General features: G+C 35.3%; 1 protein-coding gene across 9 annotated transcripts in view; it reads left to right on the top strand.

The window, feature by feature from the left end:
- Window positions 1–25908, top strand: part of LOC149792377 (uncharacterized) — a 113982-nt gene that overhangs the window by 24013 nt on the left and 64061 nt on the right. For 3 of the 9 annotated variants that reach the window (XM_089970960.1, XM_089970959.1, XM_089970962.1), the window contains 9 exons: window positions 1916–2013; window positions 7933–8031; window positions 13171–13328; window positions 13911–13949; window positions 14720–14826; window positions 16255–16393; window positions 20584–20721; window positions 21521–21709; window positions 23915–24187. In XM_089970960.1, coding sequence (XP_089827086.1) covers window positions 13277–13328; window positions 13911–13949; window positions 14720–14826; window positions 16255–16393; window positions 20584–20721; window positions 21521–21709; window positions 23915–24187 — 937 coding nt within the window. In that variant the 5' untranslated portion in view covers window positions 1916–2013; window positions 7933–8031; window positions 13171–13276. Of the gene's footprint in view, window positions 1–1185; window positions 1424–1915; window positions 2014–7932; window positions 8032–13170; window positions 13329–13910; window positions 13950–14719; window positions 14827–16254; window positions 16394–20583; window positions 20722–21520; window positions 21710–23914; window positions 24188–25908 lie in introns of those variants that run through there. The other 6 variants (XM_089970961.1, XM_089970958.1, XM_089970965.1 and 3 more) reach the window with 6 other exon arrangements.

Raw genomic sequence — 25908 nt, 5'->3', positions numbered from 1 at the left:
CGATATTGATCGGTGTTAGAACATCGTTTTAGACAACAACCAATTATATCAAAATGTTCAAGCGTGTATCTGATCCCGGATATGACATGGACGTACCAGTACTCAAGGACGAGCCGGTGCGTGATTATCAGTATTGTTCTTGTGAAGTACGAGAACCAAATCAGATTGGACGAATAGAACAACAAGTACAAGATACGTAAGGTATTTGTTGCCCGCCAAGGCATTTACTGAAGTCCGGGTAGATTTTATTTTTGAGAGATAACAACAATCCATACGCTGCAGGTTACAAATGTGGATTCGTTAAAAATGGTGTTATGGCGTTATTTAAAAGTGCAGTGTATATGATTGATAGTAGCTAAATCGAAGCATGTCACAATGACGTCGATGTTGAAACGATGATACTCGGTCTTGCAAGCTATTCCTACGATTATTCAAGGTCTGCTGGCCCATCAATAATGTTCTCAAAGGATATTACTGACCATCCTGACAATGCACAGTATGACATAAGACTACCAAGAAACTTCGCTGACGTGACGTAGCCCCTGTAGTCCATGGTGCTAATCCAGAATTTAACCTGAGATTTGCAGCCGGACGGTCTCAAATTGATGCTCAAGGAAGATTAATCTTATATATCTTGTTATATGTTATGGATAGTGGTGGTAACTTAACGTTGTCATGGGTGACAATGACCACAGGCTCAGTTACAAGCACAGCAAATTTATTTGTTTAACAGATAGCATCAGAACAGAGAATTTCAGCACCACGACATATATCCGTTCCATTTCCATATAACACAAGGTTAGAAAATCAAGAAAGAAACCCAATGATGTTTGACAGATTTGCAATGTCTACGATTTCACTGAGAATACACGGACATCACAAGACATAATACTGACTTTTCGAACAAAATAGCGTAACGTATGCGTATCACAGTTTGGAGAGATTCATGGGGCGTTATCAAAATGTTGATTCTGGTTTTCAGATATCTCAGCGGGATTTCTGTATCCAGCCTATTATTTTTCAGTCGAACACTTCGATTTGTTAAGACAATCTATCTTTACACTGACACCCGGTGAGATTAAAAACCTGCAATCGTCATCAAAGAAGAATTATGAGGCAAAACTATATCTGAAATCAGCAGGGTTGCAAAGCCCCAGTAACTTATCAGCTCAAACACTACCATGACCAAATAAATTAAAAACTAGTGTGTGACTTGGTGTTTCCGCGACTGCAATCAGCAACACAACAAAGACCGGTGGCATATTTCCCCTGCTAGCAGCAATACCAGCGCTGATTAACGCTGCAGCTAGCTGTTAAAAAAGTGGCTGTACTTGGTGCCGTTGGAACAGCTACCGGTATGACGCTAAAAAGGAGGTGAAACTTGATTTATAGGGGTTTTCTTCTCAGACGCAAATTGGGAAACGTAAGTGACAGTAGCATATTCTTGGCTACGATTGTGAAACACATTGGTACGAAATGTCAATAAATCGGTATTGGTAAGTTTTAAATCGTTGAGTAAATTTGCTTGTGGCTTTTGAGTGGCATCACGCCACAGACATAATTTAGCCAGAGAATAAATTCATACTTCAATAAGTCATAAAACACTGCTCATGTTGTCATGCTAGATAGCATGTATGTATGTATGTATGTATGTATGTATGTGTGTGTGTGTGTGTATGTATGTATGTATGTATGTATTCATGCATAAGATGTTCCCTCTGGCTCTCAATTAATATCCAAATGTTAAACATTTCGATACTTTTAACATAGGATTTCCCGTTTGGATCTCAATTTGCCATATTTTGATGTCAACTCTAGCATTTTTATGATACAATCCCATTTAAGGTCCACCACTTTCTAACAATGCTGCCGTTCATCCTCGATATTAAACCTCAGTTTATCTCTGTTTTATCAGTATGACGTACATAAGGAATGAACGGTGTCAGTTGTGATCAGGGGTGGTTATAGGAAAGGAAGACAATTTCAAGAAAGGTGGTTGGAGTTATTTACCAGGTAAGCCATCTTCGAAATTTCTTGTTATCATCCAGAGTAGTAATTATGCAGAAATATAATATCAATACACACTAGAAAATATCCAAGCAATAATCTAAAACTCTCAGTTAAAGTTTTGGAAAGGTTTAAAGTGGAAAGAATGAAGTCAGTGTACAAAGCTTGCATATGGTTTATTTATGATGAATAGTGTTGATTTTTAATATACAAATATCAAGAACACTTTATAGTTTTTCTAATGTTCATCAGATATGCACAATATTTCAGACTTTTCTTATCATTTGTAAACTTAACAGGTCATCAAACAAAAATCAAGAGCGTCCCAACCTTTTCTTTAACTTCTGATGCCACCGAGTGCGGTTTTAAAAAGCAATGATTATTTTACAAACAATTTCATGCCAAACTACTGTATTAATATCCCAAGGATATATATAACAAGTATTTAGAATGTTTAACGTTAGACCAATAATAAAGATAATATCAGATAGCTGAAGGTTAGATATGTGCTAATTTGCTTGGCAAATTTATTATGCAAATGCTGACCTTCCTCAACTAAAACGACGTTATTGTGGGTAATAAAACATGCAACTCAATGTCCATTTTAAACTAGTGAAAACAAAAATGTATTTTTGTTGATGTTCTTTTTTTCTATACACAATGCTGCTCATCGTCATCATCATCATCATCATCTCTCTCGATCTCTCGATCTCTTGCTCTCTCAGGATATCTCCTTATAATTCAGAGACAAACTAAGTTGTCTACATTGTTGACTTATTTAATTAGATGTATTTATACAATGAAGAATACATTTGATTAGAAGCTCTTAAATTAAAAATGCCTAGCTAGATTGTCTGATTCAAATCTCTCTTATCATCATCATCATCATCATCATCATCATCTCTCTTTCTCTCTCTGTTCGTTTTCTTCTTCTTGTCTTTCGCTTTCAATATATAATACAAACCATTCAGTATGAACTTCTACCTCGCCTCATTTTCTACTCAAATATTTGGCAAGTGAACACGTGCACCTCCAAGGATAGTCTGCGTTTGTTGAAAGAATAACTCACAATTTTCACGAATGTATGATGCTGTGTATATATCATTTTGATTGTTTGTTAGTTTTTGTTTCTTATTTTTTAAAACTTATTTCATTATATGCTATTGTAATGTTACATTGTATGTTGGACTTGCCCTTGTCCAAACTTAAGTTCATTTTCTATTTGGTCTTTTTTATGAATTTTGTTTTTGTAGTAAATATGTTTATCTCACTCAATGTATTGAATTTTCGAAATTCCTTTTGAATTGCCATGTCTATTTGTTTCTTGCCATACGTTTGTTATACTAAATTAACAGACTGCTAATTATAGCTAACATTTGTTAATAAAAATTGAACTTTGGAAATTCCTTCTCAAATACCAGGTCTACTTGCTGCTTACTACACATTTTATATCACAAATGTATTAACAGACTGATAATTATAGCTAACGTTTTATTTTGTAAACTTTAAGAACTGTGCAGGAGTTTATTTTCCATTACATAATGTGGTTTTGTAAAAATAAAGAGCTAATTGTGACCTGAGGTCATGTTGAAGAATATATAATCTTGTTACTGGAACAAATATTCATTCGTGATTAAAATTTAGCGGAATCAATTTGCATTACTGTTGTGTCCAAAGGTTATATTGGGTTGAAATTTATTTCTTTATATTATTCAAGTCAAGTGTTTTTACTCTGGAAATACAAAAGTGCTTGGATAACATTCTTGGAAACAGAGACTTGGATTTATTGTGAAATACAAACCAAAGGGAATATTCTCAGATTGTATTTATTTGATCCAACAAAAGACTGTTGGCGCTTCAGCATTATACAAATTATCACAGACACACCAACATCTTCAGCGTTGGGCTTAAATTGGATACATACAAAAGTTAATTTAGAAATTAAAACTTATTAGGACTTGTGTCAGTAATTATATGATTAATTTGGGATTTAATTCATAATACCTTAGTTCTTTTTTTTTTCTTTGTGTTCTATGGAAATAAATAAATTATTTGTTGAATTTTACAAAAGTTTCGCTTTTCACTATTTTCTATTACTTATTTTAAGAGCATAGACTAGTTACAGAAAATTGGAGGCGGTTCGTCCTTGGGAAACGAATTTCTCTAAAATATTTCAGAAACATTGTTTTTGAAATTAAATTCACCTTGAATTAGAATATTATAAGTCTCAGGTATTATTTCACATTTTGGGAATCTTTAGTGCAACCAACAAGCAGTTACTTGATTAGTGGTGTTTAGCCAAGAAAGTTGGTCAAGATTACGAAAATCTCAGACAGCCTATATGTGTTGAAGAGATTAAGAATTGCGTTCATAGTGACGTCAAAACTTACCTTGATGAACATGAATTCGAAACTGAAAAATACTGTTAGTACTGCTGACGAGTATTCCTTAGCTCATATAGTTTCTTTTGTACGTAAGTCTTCCACTCAAAATGTGTTCTGGTATAAAACTATTTCAGCCTAATAAAACTTTTTTTTTTAAATTTCAATCTGGCCCTACCTTTAGACGTCAAAGTTTCTGATAAGATGGATCGCATTTCTGTATCTCTTCATACGTGTACCTGTTTCAAGAAAAAAGACATATTTCTGATTCCTACAAATTGAAAAAATAACAGAATCAAGACAGATCTATTCCGAATGCTCTTATTTCTAAGAGGTCAAGGTCATCGTCATTTATTGAAAGCAATCCATTTGTTTTGTCAAACAAATCCCAGTCTGAATTTATTATGGAGAATTAGGAACCATTCATGTCGAAGGTTTCTATATCACTAATGGGTAATTCGGCCGATCATATTTCTATTAAACTTTTAAGGGACACAGGAGCTTCTCAGAGTCTTTAAATGTCAAGTACGTTGCCTTTTTCTGTGACATCTCCTCCTAATACGAGTTTTCTTATTCAGGAAGTAGAGTGACTCCATTGTGTAAATTTGTCAGATTTAGTTTCAGGACTCATGACAGTCAAAACGGAAGTAGTCTTTTCTGATCAAGGTATTCATTTATTACTAGGCAATTACCAAGCTGAAGATAAGGTTGTTGTTAATCTACTTGTAACTGACAAGAATTGTTTGAATCATATAATCGATCCTACTGAAAAAGAAATCCATGATTTATATCCAGCTTGTGCAGTTGCTAGATCCATGGCAAAGAAAGCTCTTGAATATGATGTTGACGTGGAAAGTATTCCTTTAGGTGATACATGAGGCCACGTTTACACCTCAAAAGGCATTGATCACAGTGATCTTCCTTTAACTATTCCTTCTCGTTTTTCTCTTTATTCAAATCAGTTTGACAAGCGATAATCAAAAGCCACAGAGATACCTATTTGTTATTTGTTTAATTTGGGTCCTTACCAGCAAACGGCGACCACATGAGGTACCTACTGGTTACGATAGGTCAGTGAAAAATAAAACTGTAGATCAAAATCGTACAGACAGGAAATTCTTACTTTGGCCCATGAAACTCGTTTGGCTGGTCATTTAGGGATCAGTATGATTTATAACATGATCTTGAATCACTTCTATTGAACATAATTTAAAAAGTTATAAATACTGTAGATCTTCTCATATTTGTCAAATAGTTATAAAAGAAACAACAATCAGAAGATAAATAAGTTTCATCGGCAACCTATGTCTGCATTTAGCGAACCAGTCAGCAGAATAATGGTAGATTGTGTCGATTCCTTACCTAAGACAAAGTAAGGCAACCAATACTTGTTGACCACAATGTGTGCGTCTACAAGATTCCCAGAGGTAACTAAGGAATTTTAAATCTAAAACTATATTAAAAGCTTTAATAATTTGTATTGGTGTGTTTGGTACGATTGAATGTGCTAGTGCATGTATATTTGTATTCCATTACATCATCTCAGTCGTCTAATTGCAAGTAGAATTGAACGTCACGAAACTTCTATCGTATTACTTACTTTCAGTTATTTGTCAGAATGACTCAGAATAAGAAATAGCTTTCAGCAGTACTGGGTGTATTGATTCTCTGAGCGGAGATTGATTTTTTGAAAAACTATCTATGCAAGAACGTACTTTTGCGAAGACAAATTATGTAATCACATAAAGTTGGATTTTCAAACTGAGATTATGACAATAGAGAGAGAAAGAAGATGTATGTTTTTCCCCTTTCGTAAGTCATATCCATTTAAAACAATTGTACCTCTTGATTACAACAAAATGTTTTCTCTAAAGGAGACATGAGTGATAAAACATTGCAACTGGGTGTTGACTTATATAATTTTATTTGTATATTTTAACGGGATTTTGTTTTGGAGATGGTCTGGTGCAAGAATAATTCCTTGATTTTCCTACTGAAATAAACTTCCATTTCAAGAAATATGTTCAAGACATTTTTATTTAGCGCCCTCTTCACCAATGAAGTTTATACGAAAGAAGGCGAATTCGAGGATTCGGTATAAACGTCAGCATGTGCTCGAACAATAAAAACAAATTCCTCGAGCGTTTCACTGAGTTCAGGTGGTGGTGCAGTGCCATGAGATTTGAAGTAGAATAGACCAGAAGATGACCCAGTGATTAAGGCTTTTCTGTAAAACATAAAGGTAAAAGATGCCGGAACGGTGTCCGACGCGTCCTGGTTTACTCTGAAACTTGGTTCGCATGTAAACGCACGTAAAGTGCTTCAGGGGCCTGGCGAGCTGCAGCAGATTAAAGCTGGAAAGCGCTCTTGTCATCGCCCCTGCGCAAATCTGAAGCCTTGTACTTTTCTTTAACCATGGTGGGTGGGTGGTGTCTCCCTATCGCCTTTTGGGCGCCCATGTGAATAGCCTCGCCAATCGCGACGAGGACCGCTGCCTTGTTAGTGGCCTTGATACTTGGGATCGAAGCGACATTGGCAGCACTCGGCCAGGAAGGTGCCTGGACCAAAAAAGGAAAGATACCACTTTCTTTCTGCACGATCTTTGAGGCCGCAACGGAAATATTAAAGTCGACGTAGGCTTGCCTGGCGATCAGCTCGGTGGCACTTGGCCATGAGGGCCGTCACGATAAGATGTTGCAAAGATGTTGACTTTAACCGCATAGAATCCCACGTTAGTGGCTGCCTTGAAGCCTGTGTGGGTGCCTGTCTCGGAGCCGGGATAAGCTATGTCCGCCTAGGCGCTGTTTCTGACTGCCACGAGAGGTAGGTGACGTCGTGTCGTCCGAAATATGACCTATTTTACGTTGCGTCTCAGGATGCACAGAAATAATAACGTGATTTGTGTTTATTAAATTTCGTGTAAGATCCTCTCATTATTAACATCAATTTTCGTAGTATAACTTTCAAAGAAGTGTTTTCTGCATAATATATAATGCCTAAAATGTTAATATCCCACAGATGTTTTCTTGATTCTCGTGAAAGCTGAAATTTAACTGAAAATATTATGTGCAAAAATATGGAATTTCTTCATTCGTACCCATTTGGTAGAATAAAAATGAAATTTAATAATTAGTTTTCCCATTAATGTCAGTTTTATGCAACTTATAATATTTCCATCGTCATGGATACAATGTGGCGGAGACCCAAATTAAAAGAGGGATGCGAACAAATATGGGGGTTTAAATGTTTAACGACTACCTTCAAGTAATTGTATTACTGAATACATCACTTTATTCTTGCTGATAAAGATGTTGTCAATAGTTTCTTCTCTTTCTCAAATATGTTTGTAATTGATACGGTTTGCTGTGGTAATACATATACATTGCACTGGTACTTCATGTGACATGACAAATGGTTATAAGCAGAAAATATTGTTTCATTCTTCCATTCTCTAGAGAGCAAAGAAATTGTTTCGAACGTTATCAAACCTGACACAAAAACGACCAGCATTTTCACCGGTCACTTCATATCTTTGTTTTATCAGATTCACGCAGCCTAAGGACTGGTCGATATCAGTTATAGGTGTGTGGATTCTATGAAAGGAAGTAAACTTTGATCTGCTGTCGATGGTGTACGTTATCAGGTGAGCAATCTTGAAAATATCTTATTTTGATCCAAAATTCGAATTATGTAGGAACAGACGTACGCAGAGACAAATTATCTAAGTACATAAAAATGTATTTGCAATGTTACAATGAGGAATAAAAAAGACGTGTGGCATTTCTGTTCTGAGAGGTAGGTAGGGACCACAACACTGATCTCTGCTAACCATAACTGTAGGAGCTTGTAATAGGATTTGAAATAAATGTGAGTGCAAAATAAGAGAAGATATCGAATTCAAAAGGATATTTTACCTTTTAAACAGTCCAACCCTTGTTTAAAAAACTAGAACTGCTCGTATACATAAATATGTTGTCAAATGGGACCGTCTGTCATGCAACATCGCATTTTTTGTTTACTATGATTTCTGAGACAGTCAAGCAACCATACGCGTCTTTGAAATTGACGACCCATCGTAAGAAACATGTTCAAGACATTTTCATAAGTGCCCTCTATATCAATTGTAATGTTGATACGAATAAAGCCGAATGAGATGTTCAAATACAAAGGCCAAATGAGAGGTTCAAATACAAAGGCCGAATGAGAGGTTCAAATACAAAGGCCGAATAAGAGGTTCAGATACAAAAGCCGAATGAGAGGTTCAAATACAAAGGCCGAATGAGAGGTTCAAATACAAAGGCCAAATGAGAGGTTCAAATACAAATGCCGAATGAGAGGTTCAAATACAACGGCCGAATGAGAGGTTGAAATACAAAGGCCGAATGAGAGGAATGGATATGCAGGCCATCAACAGCCCGATTAATAAATCAATAGCCGAGCATTTCATTGATAAAATCATACACGTTTTTCGAAATTCAAACGTCATGCAGATTTCTGGCACACCTTTGGAACCTAATGACCAATCGAAAGAGCAAAGCTATACTCTCACGTGGTTTTGTAAGGATTAAACGTTATGACTCTTTTTCATATATATTCGAATATCTTTATCATCTATTTCCAAAATACACTTGGGACTTTATTGTGTTTTCTTTTGTTTCTGTGTTTTGTTTGTTTATGTGGTTTTTTTCTGTCCTGTTTTGTTTCTTTTTTTACCCTTTATTCTTTTTTTTTTTTTTTGTTTGTTTGTTTCTTTTTATAATTATCGTTTAGCAGGAATCATATAAAACGATCACTTTATTTAAAGGGAAGAATCATGAAATATTTTACCTATCATTAAATTGATAGTTACTTCCCATACAACGAAATAGAAGAAATAATTTAGGTGAAGCATTTAAAAATCAAATTGACTGACTGACAAAAAATCCCACGCTCAGACGTTTTATGACTTCCAGGCCCGTATCTACCATGTGCTTGCCATGCTTATATTACATATGCAACTTGTACCAAAGCATCAGAGGATCGCCGAATGGTCCTTTGAATCGAGTGGTTGGATTGTGTTCAGTACGTTGTTATGTACAATATAATAAGAACATTCTTCGAGAAAAATATTCCTGCAAAATAAAAATATTTGAACACACTAAAGCTTGAGAATTATGTTACTCTAAATTTAGTTGTGTTTTGTTTACTCACGAGTACTTACGTTTAACACGATTCTCCACCCGAGTAAAATTTAAACAATACTATGTAGTTGCTGAACTATCACATGAAAACAGACAAATCATTTCATCTAGCTACTCCCTTCCTCCCTCTCTCTCTCTCTCTCTCTCTCTCTCTCTAGCTGGAAAATGTAAGAATATTAATTTTAAAATACAAAAGAAATTATTCTTGGAAAGGTTTATTGAGTTTGTCTCCCGTCTGTGGTATTCACTATATCATAAACAATGTAAATAGGCAAACAGATAAAAAAAATATTTTTTTATGGAAGTTTCTTGTACATGTTTAACATTCATGTTACCTTTTATTAGGGGTCAGTGTCAAACTTCTATTTTTAAAATGTCATTCTGACGACTGGGATTGGTTATCTGGGCCCTGACTATAGGTCATTTACATACATGAGTGTGTCTTGGCTTGAAATGGCTGCGGAGGAATTTCTTATTGTAAAGTTTATTGTGGAGATAAATGGTTTGCATGCATACATATAAGATTATCAAATTTGCTCCATTGGTTTATGTGTTATGATCTAACGTCACATTCGTTTAAATTGTTTTCTGTCTTAGATTAACTGGTAATTGATTTTTATTAAAAGAATTCCAGCAAGAATTTGCATCTGTCAACACATGTTCAACAATAAATATTAACAGTCTTTTATGCGTGCAATATATAAAACAAAACACACCCTGACAATATTTTTTTTTACTGAATTATTTGTTTTGTACAAAGTTCTTTAATATTTGTATGTAAATAACATGGGCAAGGAAAAGATCTGTCGACTCAGTTTCACACATGCACACACATACACACACAAACACACTCACAAACACACACATACACACACACACGAGTCGACAGCTGCTGTGTGTGTGTGTGTGTGTGTGTGTGTGTGTGTGTGCTGAAACAATTTAAGTGTGTTAAGAAGGGAAAGGAAACATTCTGTCGACTTGGATTCGCTTTTATGCAAATACACTTGTGTTTGTGTATGTGTAACCTTGTTTTGTGTTAAAAAGGATTTCAAACATCTAGGCTTGACCTGGTACTGCCAGCATATGACATCATGACAGGAGCATTCTTTCACAATTATCAAGATAACATATTCAGTTGAAGTTAGTGTCCGATAAAGAGGACATTTCGTAGTGATCTACCTACTTACATGTATGCATCTCTATTTCTCCATAGTCGAAATAGCATTTATTGTAATTATTGATGGTGTTTATCTGTATAAGGTATCTTCTCATTACTACCTGTGAAAGGTAAATCAATTCAATGTCCAAGCTGAAATGTGGACAATATCATTACGTATTATTTGTCTCGATTAATCTTACCGATAAGCGTGAACTTATTTTTTTAACCTGTTCGCGTCTATAATATTTCTCAAATTATTTGCAGTACATAGTTCGGACCCTTTATTGGCATTACCTTAGCGGGTCTCAAACAGTGTGCTTTATATGATAACATGTATTAGAACGTTATTCAAAATTTACACTTAATTTATCTAAATTGGTTTGTGTAATTCTAACTTTATACGTGGAAGATTTCAAAGGCTGTTTTACTGTTTGATCACTCCATTTTGTCTTCCAGGAATGTGAGGACAACATTGATTATTCGCCGGAAGCGCATTTAAAAATTTCACTTTCAGGATCAGAATTTATTCACTATTTATAATTTTTCCGGTCTGTGGGCAGATCTTTCGGTTAGAAATGATAAATTACCTTTAGACAGCATACCATGATCCCCATTTGTGTGAAAGAAGCTCATACTTTGATAATTTTCAAGACTTTCAGTCACTATTATAACGTATACCCGTGTAGACTGTAAACTACCCGTTTTTTACTCAAGATATCATTGTGTAAAAATGGTCGGGCTAATATCGAATTCCGATTTGCTTTACATGTACCTTTTAACTGCCATTACATAATATAGTATGATGTAAATATATAAAGACTTTAGTAACACTAATTTTGAAGCAATTATTTCGCTGTTCTTAATCTAACGGACTCGGAGATGTCACTCACCTATTCATCATCGGTCTGTTAACAACAGACAAAGAGATGAAGAGTTGAAAGGTCACGAGTCTAATCGTATATGCTAGCTTATAAATCGTGTTCAACTGCAAACAACACAGACTCTGGGCTGCCCGTGCATGAGTAACACGAACATCAGGGTCTATATTGTTTGTTCTACCTATTATTCCCAGCCAATTCCATTCACCCAGATCTAACGGCCTTAATGCAACGGCAGATCTGGGTTTTGCGCAGTTGGAAGTTTATCCGTACGTTTAGTCCAGTATTTATGATATGATAAATTAATGATCAGTTTGTTCAGTGTCAAATTGGGCTATTATTAGACATATATGTGTATGCAATATCTGTACATTTACAGATGTGAATATGCGTGTGTATGCATGCGTAATTGTGTATATGTATGTCTGCACATATCTGAGGTTGCAAGTCGCAAGCCCAAGAAATAAAACTGGTTTCACAGTTTAAGCTAATGTGGGTTATCGCTTTATTTTGATGATACACTGCAAGGTTTATGGCTATACCTCATGTATTCGTACTACAGACAGTGGTCACTATCTGAACCGAACCGTAAGCGTAGCTGTTCCTGGGCACGAGTAATCCTTAACTGAGCTAAAATAATATAATTTCAATTAGAATTAAAGTCATGAAAAGTTTATCATGAGAAATACTTTCTAACACACACACACACACACACACACACACACATATATATATATATATATATATATATATATATATATATATATATATATATATATATATATATATATATATATAAGCGCAAGCAAATTGCTGTTCATAAAATTGAATTACCTATACTAAAGCAACCTTTAACGTTTGTTAATTATTATCAATTATTATTTACAATAAATAACCACTGTAAATTATATTACATTTTAGTTTAAAATAAGCTGATTAAATATCGCAAGTCAAACATAATTCTTGCTAAATTATATCAGGGAAAGATAGACGCAATTTATAAATGTCCAGTTTGGGCTCATCATTAGCTTTATGGAGTATAGCTTTCACATAACACAGTACGTTATAAGGATAGAAGAACAAAAAATTCATTTAATGCGCACGTGAAAGGTCGATGTATATTATCTACAATTTCGCATCTGTTAAACAAGATAGAACGTGCTAAAATATATAAGAATGCTAAATTAATTATACAAATGAAACAAGTTGGAAATGTCTCATGTATTTCAAGTAAGTTAATTAGAACTTCGATTAAGGAGATACTTGATTTAAACTACCCGATCGTTTTAGTTTTTAGTTAATCATGGCTATGTACTGTAGTTAACTGAATGATGGCTGAAAGATATGCAACAAGTGGAGCATACGTTGAACGTTTGAATTCATATCTTAAAGACATATTGCTAACCTAAAAAATACTCTAAAGCGGTTTGGCATCCATGGCATTTAACCCACCGTATTAATCCCCAGCTGTCAAAGTATAGCTCGTTAATATGGACATTTCTAATTCGTCTACAAATAAAACAATTGACACAATCTTGAAATCTCCCTTATTCTTTACTTTGCAGATAAAATCCGCGTGTGACACAACTCATCCCAGGATATCGTGCTGATAACGAACATCTATAATGCAGATACCGCACAGATCAATTTAAGAGGTACCAGTCTGTTGCTATGGAAAGGAACATCATAATAATACTGATTCTCTTCAGCGTATTGAAGTCCGGTAGGTATGCTTTAAATTCATAGATTACCAAAGGATACCACATGCAAAGTATTAATGACATTACATGCTAACTATTTCTATTAGTACTTCTTTTAGACTTTGGGTTAGGACGCTATATTCAGCAATTTTTAAACTGATGTCAGTCAGATTTTATTGAAAACCTATGGTTGTTATAGTTAAAGTTACAAATTCACAACTTTTAAATTTGGATATATTTGTTTTTACTGTAACCGTTACTTATTAAAGCGAGCCCGTAAAAGAGTCATCTAGTCTAGAGTGCTGTACCAAAATATGTACCCCCCTCATCGTCAGCACCAAGATTACCGTGGTCATCAGTAATACCATGATGACATTAATTATTTTTAATAAAAATATTATCAAACAAGTGACTATTGTGCGGATGATGGTGACATAAACCTTTTATTTTCTTCTTCTTCTTTTTCTTCTTCTTCTTCTTCTTCTTGTTTTCTTCTTCTTCTCCTATAATAATAAAATTTGGCATTCATCAAAGACTGAAACTTTAAAGAACTACTATTATGAATATTATGACTATTGTTATTATTATTATTATTATTATTCCAGATTTAGGATTCTCCATCGCAGATTGGTTTGAAATCGATGGTAAGGTTAAAAATTAAATCAAAAAACATTTTTGTAAAGAAAAGTACTTTATTGTCTACAGCCTCAATGGGAAACCCATACATTACAAACCTATATTAACTTTGGAAGTTATAAATAAAAACCCTGAATTATTTAAGAATTGCGTCAATGGATCTGGACGGCCTCAAATACAAACATCATCATTGACCGCCAGAACCAGAAATAACGAAGAATATATAATTAGGGCAAAACAATAAAATCATATTCAAACAGAATTCATTTAAAAATTTAAGAAAAGTATTCCTATTGTTACAAAGTGAGAGTGAGTTGTAACTCTGCTAAGATCTATTTTGAAATGTAAAGACTGAATATTGTTTTCCAGGGCACAATCATAATGAATATTGAATATAATTTTCCAGGGCAGAATCGTTATGAATATTGAATACAAAATAAGATCACTTGTTTCATTCAAACTTGTATCGTTCCATGACTGATTGTTTCGATCTAAAAATCTTAGATTTACACAAAAAAATTGGCCCTCATCAAAGACTGAAACTTTAAAGAACAAACTTAATAAAAGATATATATATATATATATATATATATATATATATATATATATATATATATATATATATTGAAGGCACAATTGTAAGAATTATTGAATAAGTATACAAAAACGTTGTCAATCTACGGTTTAAAATATGACGAATCACGACGGTTTAATAACATGGATGCATTCAACTTTCAACTACAAGTAAGTGTTGCATTTAACAAAAACTAATTCACAGGATGCCATTCACTTCGATCCGCTGCCATACAAAAACAAACAAGCCTTCCTGCCAATGAGCCAGGAGGTTGTTTACAGTGGTGTGGGACCAAGACAGTAGCTCTTCAGGTAAAGATACTAATTATTTTGTTAATTGATCAATATATCCAAGCTCTTTGTTTATTATCGTTATAGTCCAAATGTTTTCAGTATTCTTCTTGCGCTGCAAAACTTATTCTTAAACGCCAGTGCCGTGTATTAATCAAACCATCAAGTTATCGTCAAAGATTATTCGACACCTGTCAGTATCTACCTACGAGATAACTACATCACATAGTGAGGTAGGTTCGTGTATAAGCTTATACTCTCGTAATAATGAAAAATAGACATAAATACGATAGGCTATACATGGCGATCAGTGTAACTGGTAGAAGAAGAACTCGGGAAGACCCATGTAAGAACCATGTACCTACGCGAAATTAGTGGTTAGCTTTCTCACATATCCACATTGTCCGGACCGGAGACTAGAACCCACGTGTAAATCAAATTTGAGTCAGTTTAACGAAGACAGAACTTTACAAATATCGTTACATTTATCTAACTTATGCATAGCATATCTGTTCAACAATCTCGGCCATCACAAAATCACCACAATCTTTACTAGAAAGATAAAAAGACGGTACATGATTCAGTTACTATCTAAAATGATTGGAGGGGGCGGGGCTCAACCTCCGTGGTCAGTTAAATTTTCCAGATTCTATCATTGATCTTCGTCATAAATGACATAACATATAACTTAGGCTTACTTTTGCTGGAAATTGTATGCAGTCTGTACAAGGCGGCACCTATTTGACGAGACAATGCAAATATAAAAAGTTATAGGTACATGAGAATGTGCACCCACCCCCACCACCCGTCTTCCTTAAGAATTTATTAATCTAGCCTGACAGTATATGATTAAATACCTTTCTCTTGAACTATGAACACACGATTGGGTCTCAGTACGTGAATAACATTTGGCATACCGTTTTGAAAAAATGACATTAATCAAACAAAATATTGGGTGCAAGATTACGGAATTGTACATCTGTCATGCCATGGGTGTGTTTGAGAAAGTACTTTACACTGCAAGATCAGCTAGTTTCATCAAACGTCATTTACACTTAGGAATGGGGTAACTGGCAAGTGCATGAAGGAATGAGGTAACTAATATGTGCATGAAGAAGTGTACGACGTTAAGATTCCTGTTGTACATAATTAGGTTCCTCGTCTGGACACTGATCAGAACCTACGTATCCAAGGAACTACGTAGTTAACCACTCACTCACCATTCCATCCCCCAAAATATTTGTTCGGAACATGCCAGAATCTAGAAAGAATTAGGGTGTCAATGGCATACATCCAGAATGAATGAGCAATTTGGTAGTTACTTATTATAACTTGTCCAATTAAATGCTTAAAGCACAGAGACTGTTGAACTTTACGTTTCCTCTTGGTGTACACGATATGGAGGAGTAGGTGATTTTAAATTTAATGTTATATTTTATATGAATCTAGAAATCAACCTGTCACTGTATCAACGATAACCAGACGCTGAACAGAACTACAGAAGACAGCTGTTCGCAGAATTGCAGTGACAAAGATGAAAAATTAAAATGTGGAGGAAATACCAGTGACGTTGTTTCTGTATACAGAGGTAATTCTCAGATTTAAGAAACATTGTATGAGTTACTTACGCATAGAGATTGGACAACAGTATAAAAATATGATCTGATCCGACCAAGCCAATAAAAGCAAGATCGTACCGGTATAAAAACATGTCCTTTCTGAACAAATGAATAAAAGCAAGACCGTAGGCGAGCTCTTTGCTACAGCGTGCGATAATGATAAAAAAGATGAATACAGGTTAAAGCGAATATTTAATAATGTCACTTCAACTGATGGCCAAATTGCCATCTAACGGAAACCAAAAAGGTGATAAATGTAGTAACATAAGAAAAGGGACAACCAGCCTTTCTTTATCTTGTCAAGGAACTGACTCTTCTTTCGTCAAGCGTTGCAAGGAGGTAAATATATTTTATATTTATTTGATTTGATTATTTTTGTTGCTGTTGGTTATCTTCTAATCTTGATATATGCAACGGCTTTTCAGATATAGTTCATGAAGCCAACATAAAGTAGCAATCTCAGTGTCAAGGTATAACGACCATTTGTTTACTCTTTTGAGTGAGATAAACGAGTGGTGTAAGCTAGCTGTGTTACAAAATAAACTATCAGAGAAAATGAATAATAGATTTGCTGATCAAGACATAAAAATGCAAATGATATAGACTTACAAAATATATGCAGAGACGATAACGCTGAAATAAACTTCATAAATCCTGAAAACAAGATTGTTAACACAACATGGAATAAAAAAGAAATAAATTACAAATTAGATGTAGATAAATATGAAACGTTATATATGACTTTTGCAGTGTAGTTCTAATACCTATTAATCTTACATGGTCAGTGTACCACGATTCAACAAAAACAGCTGACAAAGAATAGTTTTAAAGACGACTTTACACTCATGAAAGTTCAGTTGTTTGTACTAATATCGATCAACTGTCAGAAGAAGTTCAACAAAAATTAAAATACTGAAAGAATGGTTAACAGGACAATCTACATAGCATTACACAAGGAACGATAAAAATAAGATTGTCCCACAGAAGGTTCTATGTTAGACACCTGTATGACCTGACAAGAAAGAATAAAAGATACAGCGATAAATACAAACAAATCTTGACATTAATAGGTGTTTTCTTTAAATGCGGCTAGGCTGAAAATTTAACAACAAAGAATAAAGACGACATTTACGATATTTTGCGAACAGTATTTAAAAAGCAAAATCAAGAAAGGATACCGTTGAATGAGAGAAACTAATTTTCCAACAGCATTCTTTAGGATATGTTGGACAATTAAACAATTGCGTGCTTTTTAGCTTGCTCAGGAAACAAACAAAAAATGCATCAATATGCACGGCTCATTTATATAAGTTATTGGCGTTAGGAACATGATGACCTTAGTCTTGACCTTTAGTACTTGAGATAACTTTTTTTTACATTCATATATATATATATATATATATATATATATATATATATATATATATATATATATATATATATCCGAGTAGTACTGGCTATTGGATTGTGCGCATCTATTAGGTATCATCAGTTCTTATTCCACCTTTGATCGTCATAAATATGCTATAGTCAATCAAATGTTCAAGTTTTTTACCATATTTCTTTAAACTGACATCATGAGCTAAACCGGGTTTGCTGAAATAGTGCGCGGTATGTAACATGTAGTAGCATCCTGGTTATATTCGTATTTGTCATCTAAAATATTTGAGTCACTTTGCAAGCTTCGTTCTTTGCATCAGCGTACAGCAACACCATGTCACCAAAGTGTTGCAAACTTTCTGCAAATGTATTCGTTGCGTACTATTTTTCCAGCTGTTCTATAAAATATCTCATGAACCTATCTAAACTCGAAATATCCTCTTTACAGCCATTTGCTTAAGATCCTCCATGAATCCATTAACTCGGAAATCGTTGCTGAATTAAATATTTTCTCATAGCTGTTCGGTTTGTATTTTATCTCTTCATGTCAACATTTTGTACAAACGTCTTGATGAAGATTAAATTATGAATGGATAATGTAATATATTTATTGTCGCCGAAATTCGAACTGGATTCTTTGTGATCAGCTCGACTGTTCTCATGTGTTATATGCTCATAGCCTCTAACCTTATATTTAGACGTGAATTTACGTTTGGTGTTTTGACCCTTTTTCGTCTTGCACAGTTTTCACGAACATTCAAAACCATTTGTAAAACATCTGAATGCAATCAGAGCTTGTGTAAACGATACGTTTGTAATATCCACTCTTTGACTCGAGGTATGTACAAAACCCTATTATGCCTGCAATGTCCAGGATAGATTTGATTGTTGGATAGCACTTTTACAAATTTGTTGCAGAATGATACTTCCGACATCAAAATACAGGTATATCAAACATCCAACCTTTTTGCCGTAGTGATATAACCAAGCTTTATTTCTGATATATGTATTTCGCTAGTGTTTATTTATTTGTGACGACACCTATTTTGATAAATGTGTATTCCGTTGTGACGGCACATTCTGTTCTTGGAACTATTAGGATTTTTGCGTGAATCGACTATGGCCAATATACACACTAGAGGTGTTCAATGTTACCAATATAACGTTTTACCACGGTATTTTTCTTCAGAGGTATGATCAACGATACTGTTTCACTATATCGTAGTTAGTTTTAAAATTGGGGATATTTACAGAACTTTTCATTTTTCAGGACAAAATAATTAAACATATTAATATAATTATGGTTTCGCGAACAACTGTATTAATGACAAATTAATTTTGTATACTAAAATATATTTATATTTATGTTCCTTAATTACATGCTTGACACGTTTCATGTATGTCAAACGTGGTGGCCAAACGGGACATTGTGAACGATGTTCTGGTCATATGTAACTATTGGAAAACGTTCGGAAAAATATCATATTTAGCTATTTAATATCTTACGTTAACTTGCTAAGTATAAGTATTGCTTGGTATGACTGCAAATCATCCTGAAATTTTCAAGATATAAGTTGTTTTCTGTTTGGAATAGCTAAACAATGCAGGCTTTGGTGTGCAATACTTCCTGTTTTTATCTACAAACTCTGTAATATCAGTACCTTGTCTTTCACAGTGTATTATAAATAGTGTACGTTTAATCATCCCCATTTGTTACATGTTTTATATCACAACTTGCTCAACAATTAACATACGCACAGCAAATCTATCTGCTATAAGGTATTGACCAACTATTTATCGGCGGGGGATGGAGATAGTGCAATTTTCCTTGGAGCTGACATATGTTATTTTCTTTAATTTCATGTTAGTTCGGGGGTTTTCTTATATAATAATATCTATATCAGATGGTGTTATTTTGCTATAAACCCGTGAACGATATTTTTCCATCTATTGACAGACGGATAGTTTTCCTATCAAATTCGAGGCAGGACGTGATCAAGAACATTCAATTTTAGAGTCTAATATAATTACGCTGTAACGTAGTACGTATCGTGCAGAGGTACAAAATGTTCTGGCTCAAAATAAACACACTCGCTCGCACACGGGGAGATTGATAACGGATCAGAATTAAAACAGTTTCCAGACATGTTGAGTTATTCAAGCTCTTTGTTGGAGAAAGAAACAACCTGCACGTAATTAAAGAAATGAGAGAAAAGCTGAGCTATAAAATGAATATATATACATGTATGTGTGTGTGTGTACCTTTTGTGCGATATAGTAAGCTATACATGCATGTACATTAACCTCTGACTCTGAAACATTTGGCATGCATCAAACCCTACGGAATATTTAATATAAATAATATAAATAATAACAACTTTATAACTTAAGTCAGGATATAATTTGATAAGTAAATGTTTGTATTATAAACACATACGTTCATAATTTCACAGCATTTTGTCACGGTAGTAAAATATTGTTGATTACCTATTTTGTCCCTTATAAAATGAAAACGCACTGAGTTCAAGAGGTCATTTATCTGCAAAGAAAGATGTTGTGGTGCATGTTTTGTCTGTAAGTATTCTTTATTTTAATTTTAGACACGCTTTAAAAAGGATTTATCCAAAATCTTAGGTATTCCTTCCCTATTACTTCTAACATCGCCTTTGAATTTACTTGATATACTTTAACACATCACTGATAGATACAAGTTTTAGTTTGATCTCTTGGAGTTGTTATCAACATTATATATACACGTATGTGATTTTCGTTTTCACAGAAAGCAGGGATATAAGCTCAAAGTGGAACTTTCTAAATGGCTCACAATGCTTGACTTACATTTATCCAGCTAATGAAATGGGTGACAAGTTTGTACCAGACAACTGTACAAAGAAACATCAATATTTCTGCTATTCAGGTAAATACGTGCGCAATATCGATAAATGTTTTAGTCTTTATGTCTGCTCACATATTTTCATTCTCTACAGTCACATCTGAGTTTTTCTAACGGTAGGAAATCATATAATTTGACACCGTCTTTCTCATGCACAGTGAAAGCCCATGTCGACACAAACATAACAGAGAAGTATAATGTTATGCATGGGATGGTCATCAATATTAGTGGCGGTGTTTCTAGAGATTAACACAGTGGATATTGTTTTAGGAAGTGACTTGGCCAATTCATCCTTTGTATCAACAAAATTTAATAATAACGCCAACTTGTCTTTTTCGGATGGAGCCGGCTTGTGCTAATCTTCAAGATATGTTGACTTAAATTTCATAATTTTTTAAAATATCATTGCATGGGTGACCTATAAAGCGCGTTTCCGCAGAATGAAACAGTCGTCGTAGGAATCTGTTTTAGTTTCTTAGAACGTGATGCAAAATCAAGTCTTTCATTTCATTTCAGGATCCGTGTGTGTGTGTGTGTGTGTGTGTGTGTGTGTGTGTGTGTGTGTGTTTGTGTGTGTGTGTGTGTTTACAACGCCGCTGAACATGCTGTTAAGATAATCAAAGGAAAAATAAATTTTATATTCACATATGTTTTCAAATGCATTACGAACAAACATGACGATTGGCAATGCGAATATAATAGGCTCCAATGGTCAACCATCTAGCTATTCTCTAACATAAACTATATCGAAAGCAATGTAAATGTTTAAGTGTACATTATACACATTAGGCGAAATATATAATGTAAATGATTGGTTTTGTAGAACTAACCTACCTTCAAAAGAATTGTTACCGAGAAGCGATTAATGTAAAAGTAAATTGGTATGAATCGCTGGAAGACTGCAGGTCATACCGCACTCGATTTCTATGGCCTATCCAGTTTTCCAATGACTGCAGTGAGAGCTTTATTAAAGAAGGACAATTCTGGGTGGCAGTTTACCAGTGGACAAACGGTAAAAAATTATCTTCGGAATAGTCATTCCTAAATCTGTCTCTGTCTCTCTGTCTCTCTCTCTCTCTCCCTGTGTCTCTCTCTGTCTCTCTCTCCTTGTCTCTCTCTCTCACTCTGTCTCTCTCTCTCTGTATGTGTCTCTCTCTCTTTCTGTGTGTGTCTCTCTGTGTCTCTATTTCTGTCTCTGTCTGTCTCTCTCCCAGTCTCTGTCTCTCTCATTCTCTCTCTGTCTCTCTGTGTCTCTCTCTGTCTCTCTCTTTGTGTGTGTCTCTATCTGTCTCTCTCTGTGTCCCCATCTCTATTTCTCTCCATATATGTCAATGTCTCTCTGTGTCTATCTCTCTCTGTCTATCTCTGTCTCTCTCTATATATATATCTGTCTCTCTATCCCTCTCTCTCTATGTCTGTCTCTCTCTCTTTCTCTCTCTATGTGTATCTCTCTGTCTCTCTGTCTCTGTCTCTCTCTACGTGGGTCTCTCTCTGTATCTCTTTCTATCTCTGTCTCACTCTCCCTGTACCTCTCTCTCTCTCTCTCTGTCTCTCTCTGTCACTCTCTCTGTCTCACTCTGTGTGTCTCTATCTGTGAAGCTCTCTGTGTGTCACTGTGTGTATCTGTGTACCTCTATATATGTGTCTCTATCTGTGTCTCTGTGTGTGTCTCTCTCTCTGTCTCACTGTGGGTCTCTCTCTCTGTCTCTGTGTATGTCTCTATCTGTCTCACTCTCAATCTCTCTCTCTTTGTCTCTCTCTGTCTCTCTCTCTTTCTCTTTGTCTCTCTCTCTTTGTCTCTCTCTCTCTGTATGTCTCTGTGTCTTTCTCTCTGACTGTGTGTGTCTCTCTCTCTCTGTCTTTCTCTCTGTCTCTGTGTGTCTCTCTGTCTCTCACTCTCTCTTTGTCTCCATCTCTCTCTGTCTCACTCAGTCTCTCTCTGTCTCTGTGTGTATGTGCGTGTCTCTCTGTGTCTCTCGTCTCCCTCTCTCTCTGCGTCTCTCTCTCTGTCTCTCTCTGTATTTCTCTACGTATCTGTGTGTGTCTCTCGCTCCCTTTGTCTCTGTGTGTCTCTCTCTCCGTGTCAATCTGTCTCCTCTGTTTCTCTTCCTCTGTCGTTGAGTGTCTCTATGTCTCTTTCTCTCTCTCTGTTTTTCTCTATGTCTCTCTCTCTGTGTCTCTCTATATGCGTCTCTCTCTCTCTCTCTCTCTCTGTATCTCTCTATGTCTGTATGTGTCTCTCTCTCTCTCATTGTCTCTGTGTCTCTCTCTGTGTAAATCTCTCTCTGTCTCTCTCTTTGAGTGTCTCTATGTGTCTTTCTCTCTCTCTCTCTCTCTGTCTCTCTCTATGCCTCTCTGTGTGTATATTTGTATGTCTATATGTGTGTCTCTCTGCGTCTCTCTCTCTCTGTGCCTCTCTCTCTGTCACTTTTTGTCTCTCTCTCTCTCTGTCTCTCTCTGTCACTCTCTCTCAGTGTCTCTCTCTCTGTCCCGCTTTCTCTGTCTCTATCTCTGTTTCTCTTTCTCTTTCTCTCTCTCTCTCTGTTTGTCTCTCTCTCTCTCGTTGTGTCTCTCTCTGTTTCTGCCTCTCTGTTTGTATCTCTCTCTCTGTGTCTGTGTGTGAGTGTCTCTCTCTCTCTCTGTATCTCTCTCTATGTGTCTCTCTGTCTCTCTGTCTCCGTATCTCTCTGTCTCTCTCTCTCCCTCTATGTGTGTCTCTCTCTGTCCCTCTCTCTGCGTGTCTCTCTTTCGCTCTCTCGCTCTCTCTCTCCCTCTCTCTGTCTCTCGCTCTCTCTCTCTCTGTCTCTCTCTCTCTGTCTCTCTTTTTTTGTCTATCTATGTGTGTCTCTCTCTCTGTCTCTATCGCTCTGTCTCTCGCTATCTCTCGCTCTCTCTCTCGCTGCGTCTCTCGCTCTCTCTCGATCTCTCTCTGTCTCTATCTATCTCTCGCTCTATCTCTCGCTGCGTCTCTCGCTCTCTCGATCTCTCTCTGTGTGTCTCTATCGCTCTATGTGTGTCTCTGTCTGTCTGTCTCTGTCTGTCTGTCTGTCTCTCTCTCTCTCCAATATAAGTTTCTATGTTTCTCACTTAAGTATGATAAAACTATATAATGAAATTAAGAGTCTTTGAAGACGTACTTCGTAGGATGGTAAAAGTGTCAGTCACATATGAATAATTTTTACACCATGCAGATTATCGTATTTCAATGTCCCAACAGTCGTACCGAGTTCTTCTACAACTATAACAAGTTCCACCACTGTCGCGTCTTCTACGATATTATCAACTTCACCGTCCTTTGAAAACTCATCAACTACAACAACAAGCCCATCGACCACTTCAACGACCTCATCATCTTCCACTTCTGCTAGGTCCACGACAAGAGTGCCAGCTACATCGATATCAATGACAACCTACACAGCTACTTCAACAAAATCAACGCCAGCCCCGTTAACGACCTCATCATCTTTCACTTCTGCCAGGTCCACGACAAGTAATGTTGAAATATTCCTAATTTTGTTACGTTGCTATAAGAATCTATGTAACCATAGGACTGGAAATAATTAAATGAACCAGATCATGAACAGATATTTTGACACGATGAGTTGCTTAAGGACATTTTCTTGACAGAAATACAATCAAAACTTATACCACTTCAATTATATGTTTTAACAGTGTCATGACCTTCTGTGTTACGTTGAATTTTGCTTCACATGTATTATTGCATAAACTGATTTTTTTCCCACAAATTTTCAATGTCCAATCCGAAAGTAAATTTCAATATTTTTCTTTTGTACATATGTATAAATTTCACGCTATAAAGTGAAGTGAGTTGCACCATTACTTCTAATCTGAATTTGGTTTCATTGAGAATAAATCACTTTATTAACAAATTTTCAATGTCCAATTCGAAAGTAAGTTTCGATATTTTTCTTTTGTACATACTTTTAAATTTCGTACCATAAAGTGCAGTGAGTTGCACCTTACTTCTAGTCTGAATTTGGCTTTTGTTGAGAATACATCTTAAGGTGAAATGCTTGAGTGTTTTACGTGGGAAACCTCCACAGACTGTAATTAACAGGTGAAACATAAAAAACCTAACTGACCAACTGTTAGGGTTAAATGACATTAGATTAAGACTAATTTGTCAGTTATTATGTGCACCACGAGACTGACCAATAGCTATGTTCTTCTTACATCTTAATTTACACGGCTTGATAAGTAAGTTCAACGTATTCAACTAATCCTAATTTATGTGTACCATGTGCAACTCACCCCTCCATAGCAATCGACTAGATTTTATTTTTTAGTCTTTCGCTCTATCGTCAACCAAAAGCTTGTCCGTTTCGCTTTTTCACTTAAAGATTCAAACTATTATATACTCGGTGAGATAAACGTCGAGGGAATTATACCTCACATCATGCAATACATATAGATAAATATTTTTTATATAAAATGTGCTCTTTTGTAAGCGCTTACTGGACCTTTTTTAAATGCAGTTTTCTCTGGCTTATACCTGCAACGTGGGATTTCGTCCCTGATTAAAGAAAGGAGACAAGAAATAAGTTTATTATGCTTGAACCTCTTCCTTTTATTATTTACCATTCCTGTCGGTTGATTGTATATACATAGAGCATTATGAGTCAAACCCTTGTAATCCCTGTTTCCTTAATGAATTAGTTCCCTCTTTGTCAGTAGTCAAGGTTTTAAAAAAAAGGCTATGGGATCACCCGTGTCGTTGTTACCGCCATCAGTTCACGTCAAGAAACGACTTTTGTCAGTACAATTTTGATATCTGAATAAGTTTTGTTGTATCTATTGTAATGACTCACGGGAAGCGCCATTAGCCACCATTACACCTGCTGCCATTTAGAGTTGCCTATATTCGTGTTTACACAACAAGGATGGCAAACAATTAGTGGTTATACAAAAATATGACGTCCAATCAGCCAGGCTTGTTTCGTGAGAGCCGAAATGATTAATTGATTTTGTCCATATTGTCCATATTGACGCGGTCAATTTGTATGTTGCTAAATACTATCACAGTATATTTCTCACCATTAAACCCTTCTAAGGGCATTTTCTCATCTGATTCAAAAATTTAAAACGTGAAAGCATCAAAGCTAATTATATCATCATATTTAGATATAAGTTATTCTTGACTCGGCCAGCTGGAACCTACTATACTATAATGGCAATCAGGAAACAAACAAT

This window comes from Sinohyriopsis cumingii, chromosome 9 (assembly GCF_028554795.1).
Source record: "Sinohyriopsis cumingii isolate HCF-2022 chromosome 9, ASM2855479v2, whole genome shotgun sequence".
Classification (NCBI taxonomy): domain Eukaryota; kingdom Metazoa; phylum Mollusca; class Bivalvia; order Unionida; family Unionidae; genus Sinohyriopsis; species Sinohyriopsis cumingii.
The sequence above is the reverse complement of the archived record's forward strand: the minus strand, read 5'-3'. Positions and strand labels throughout refer to the sequence as shown.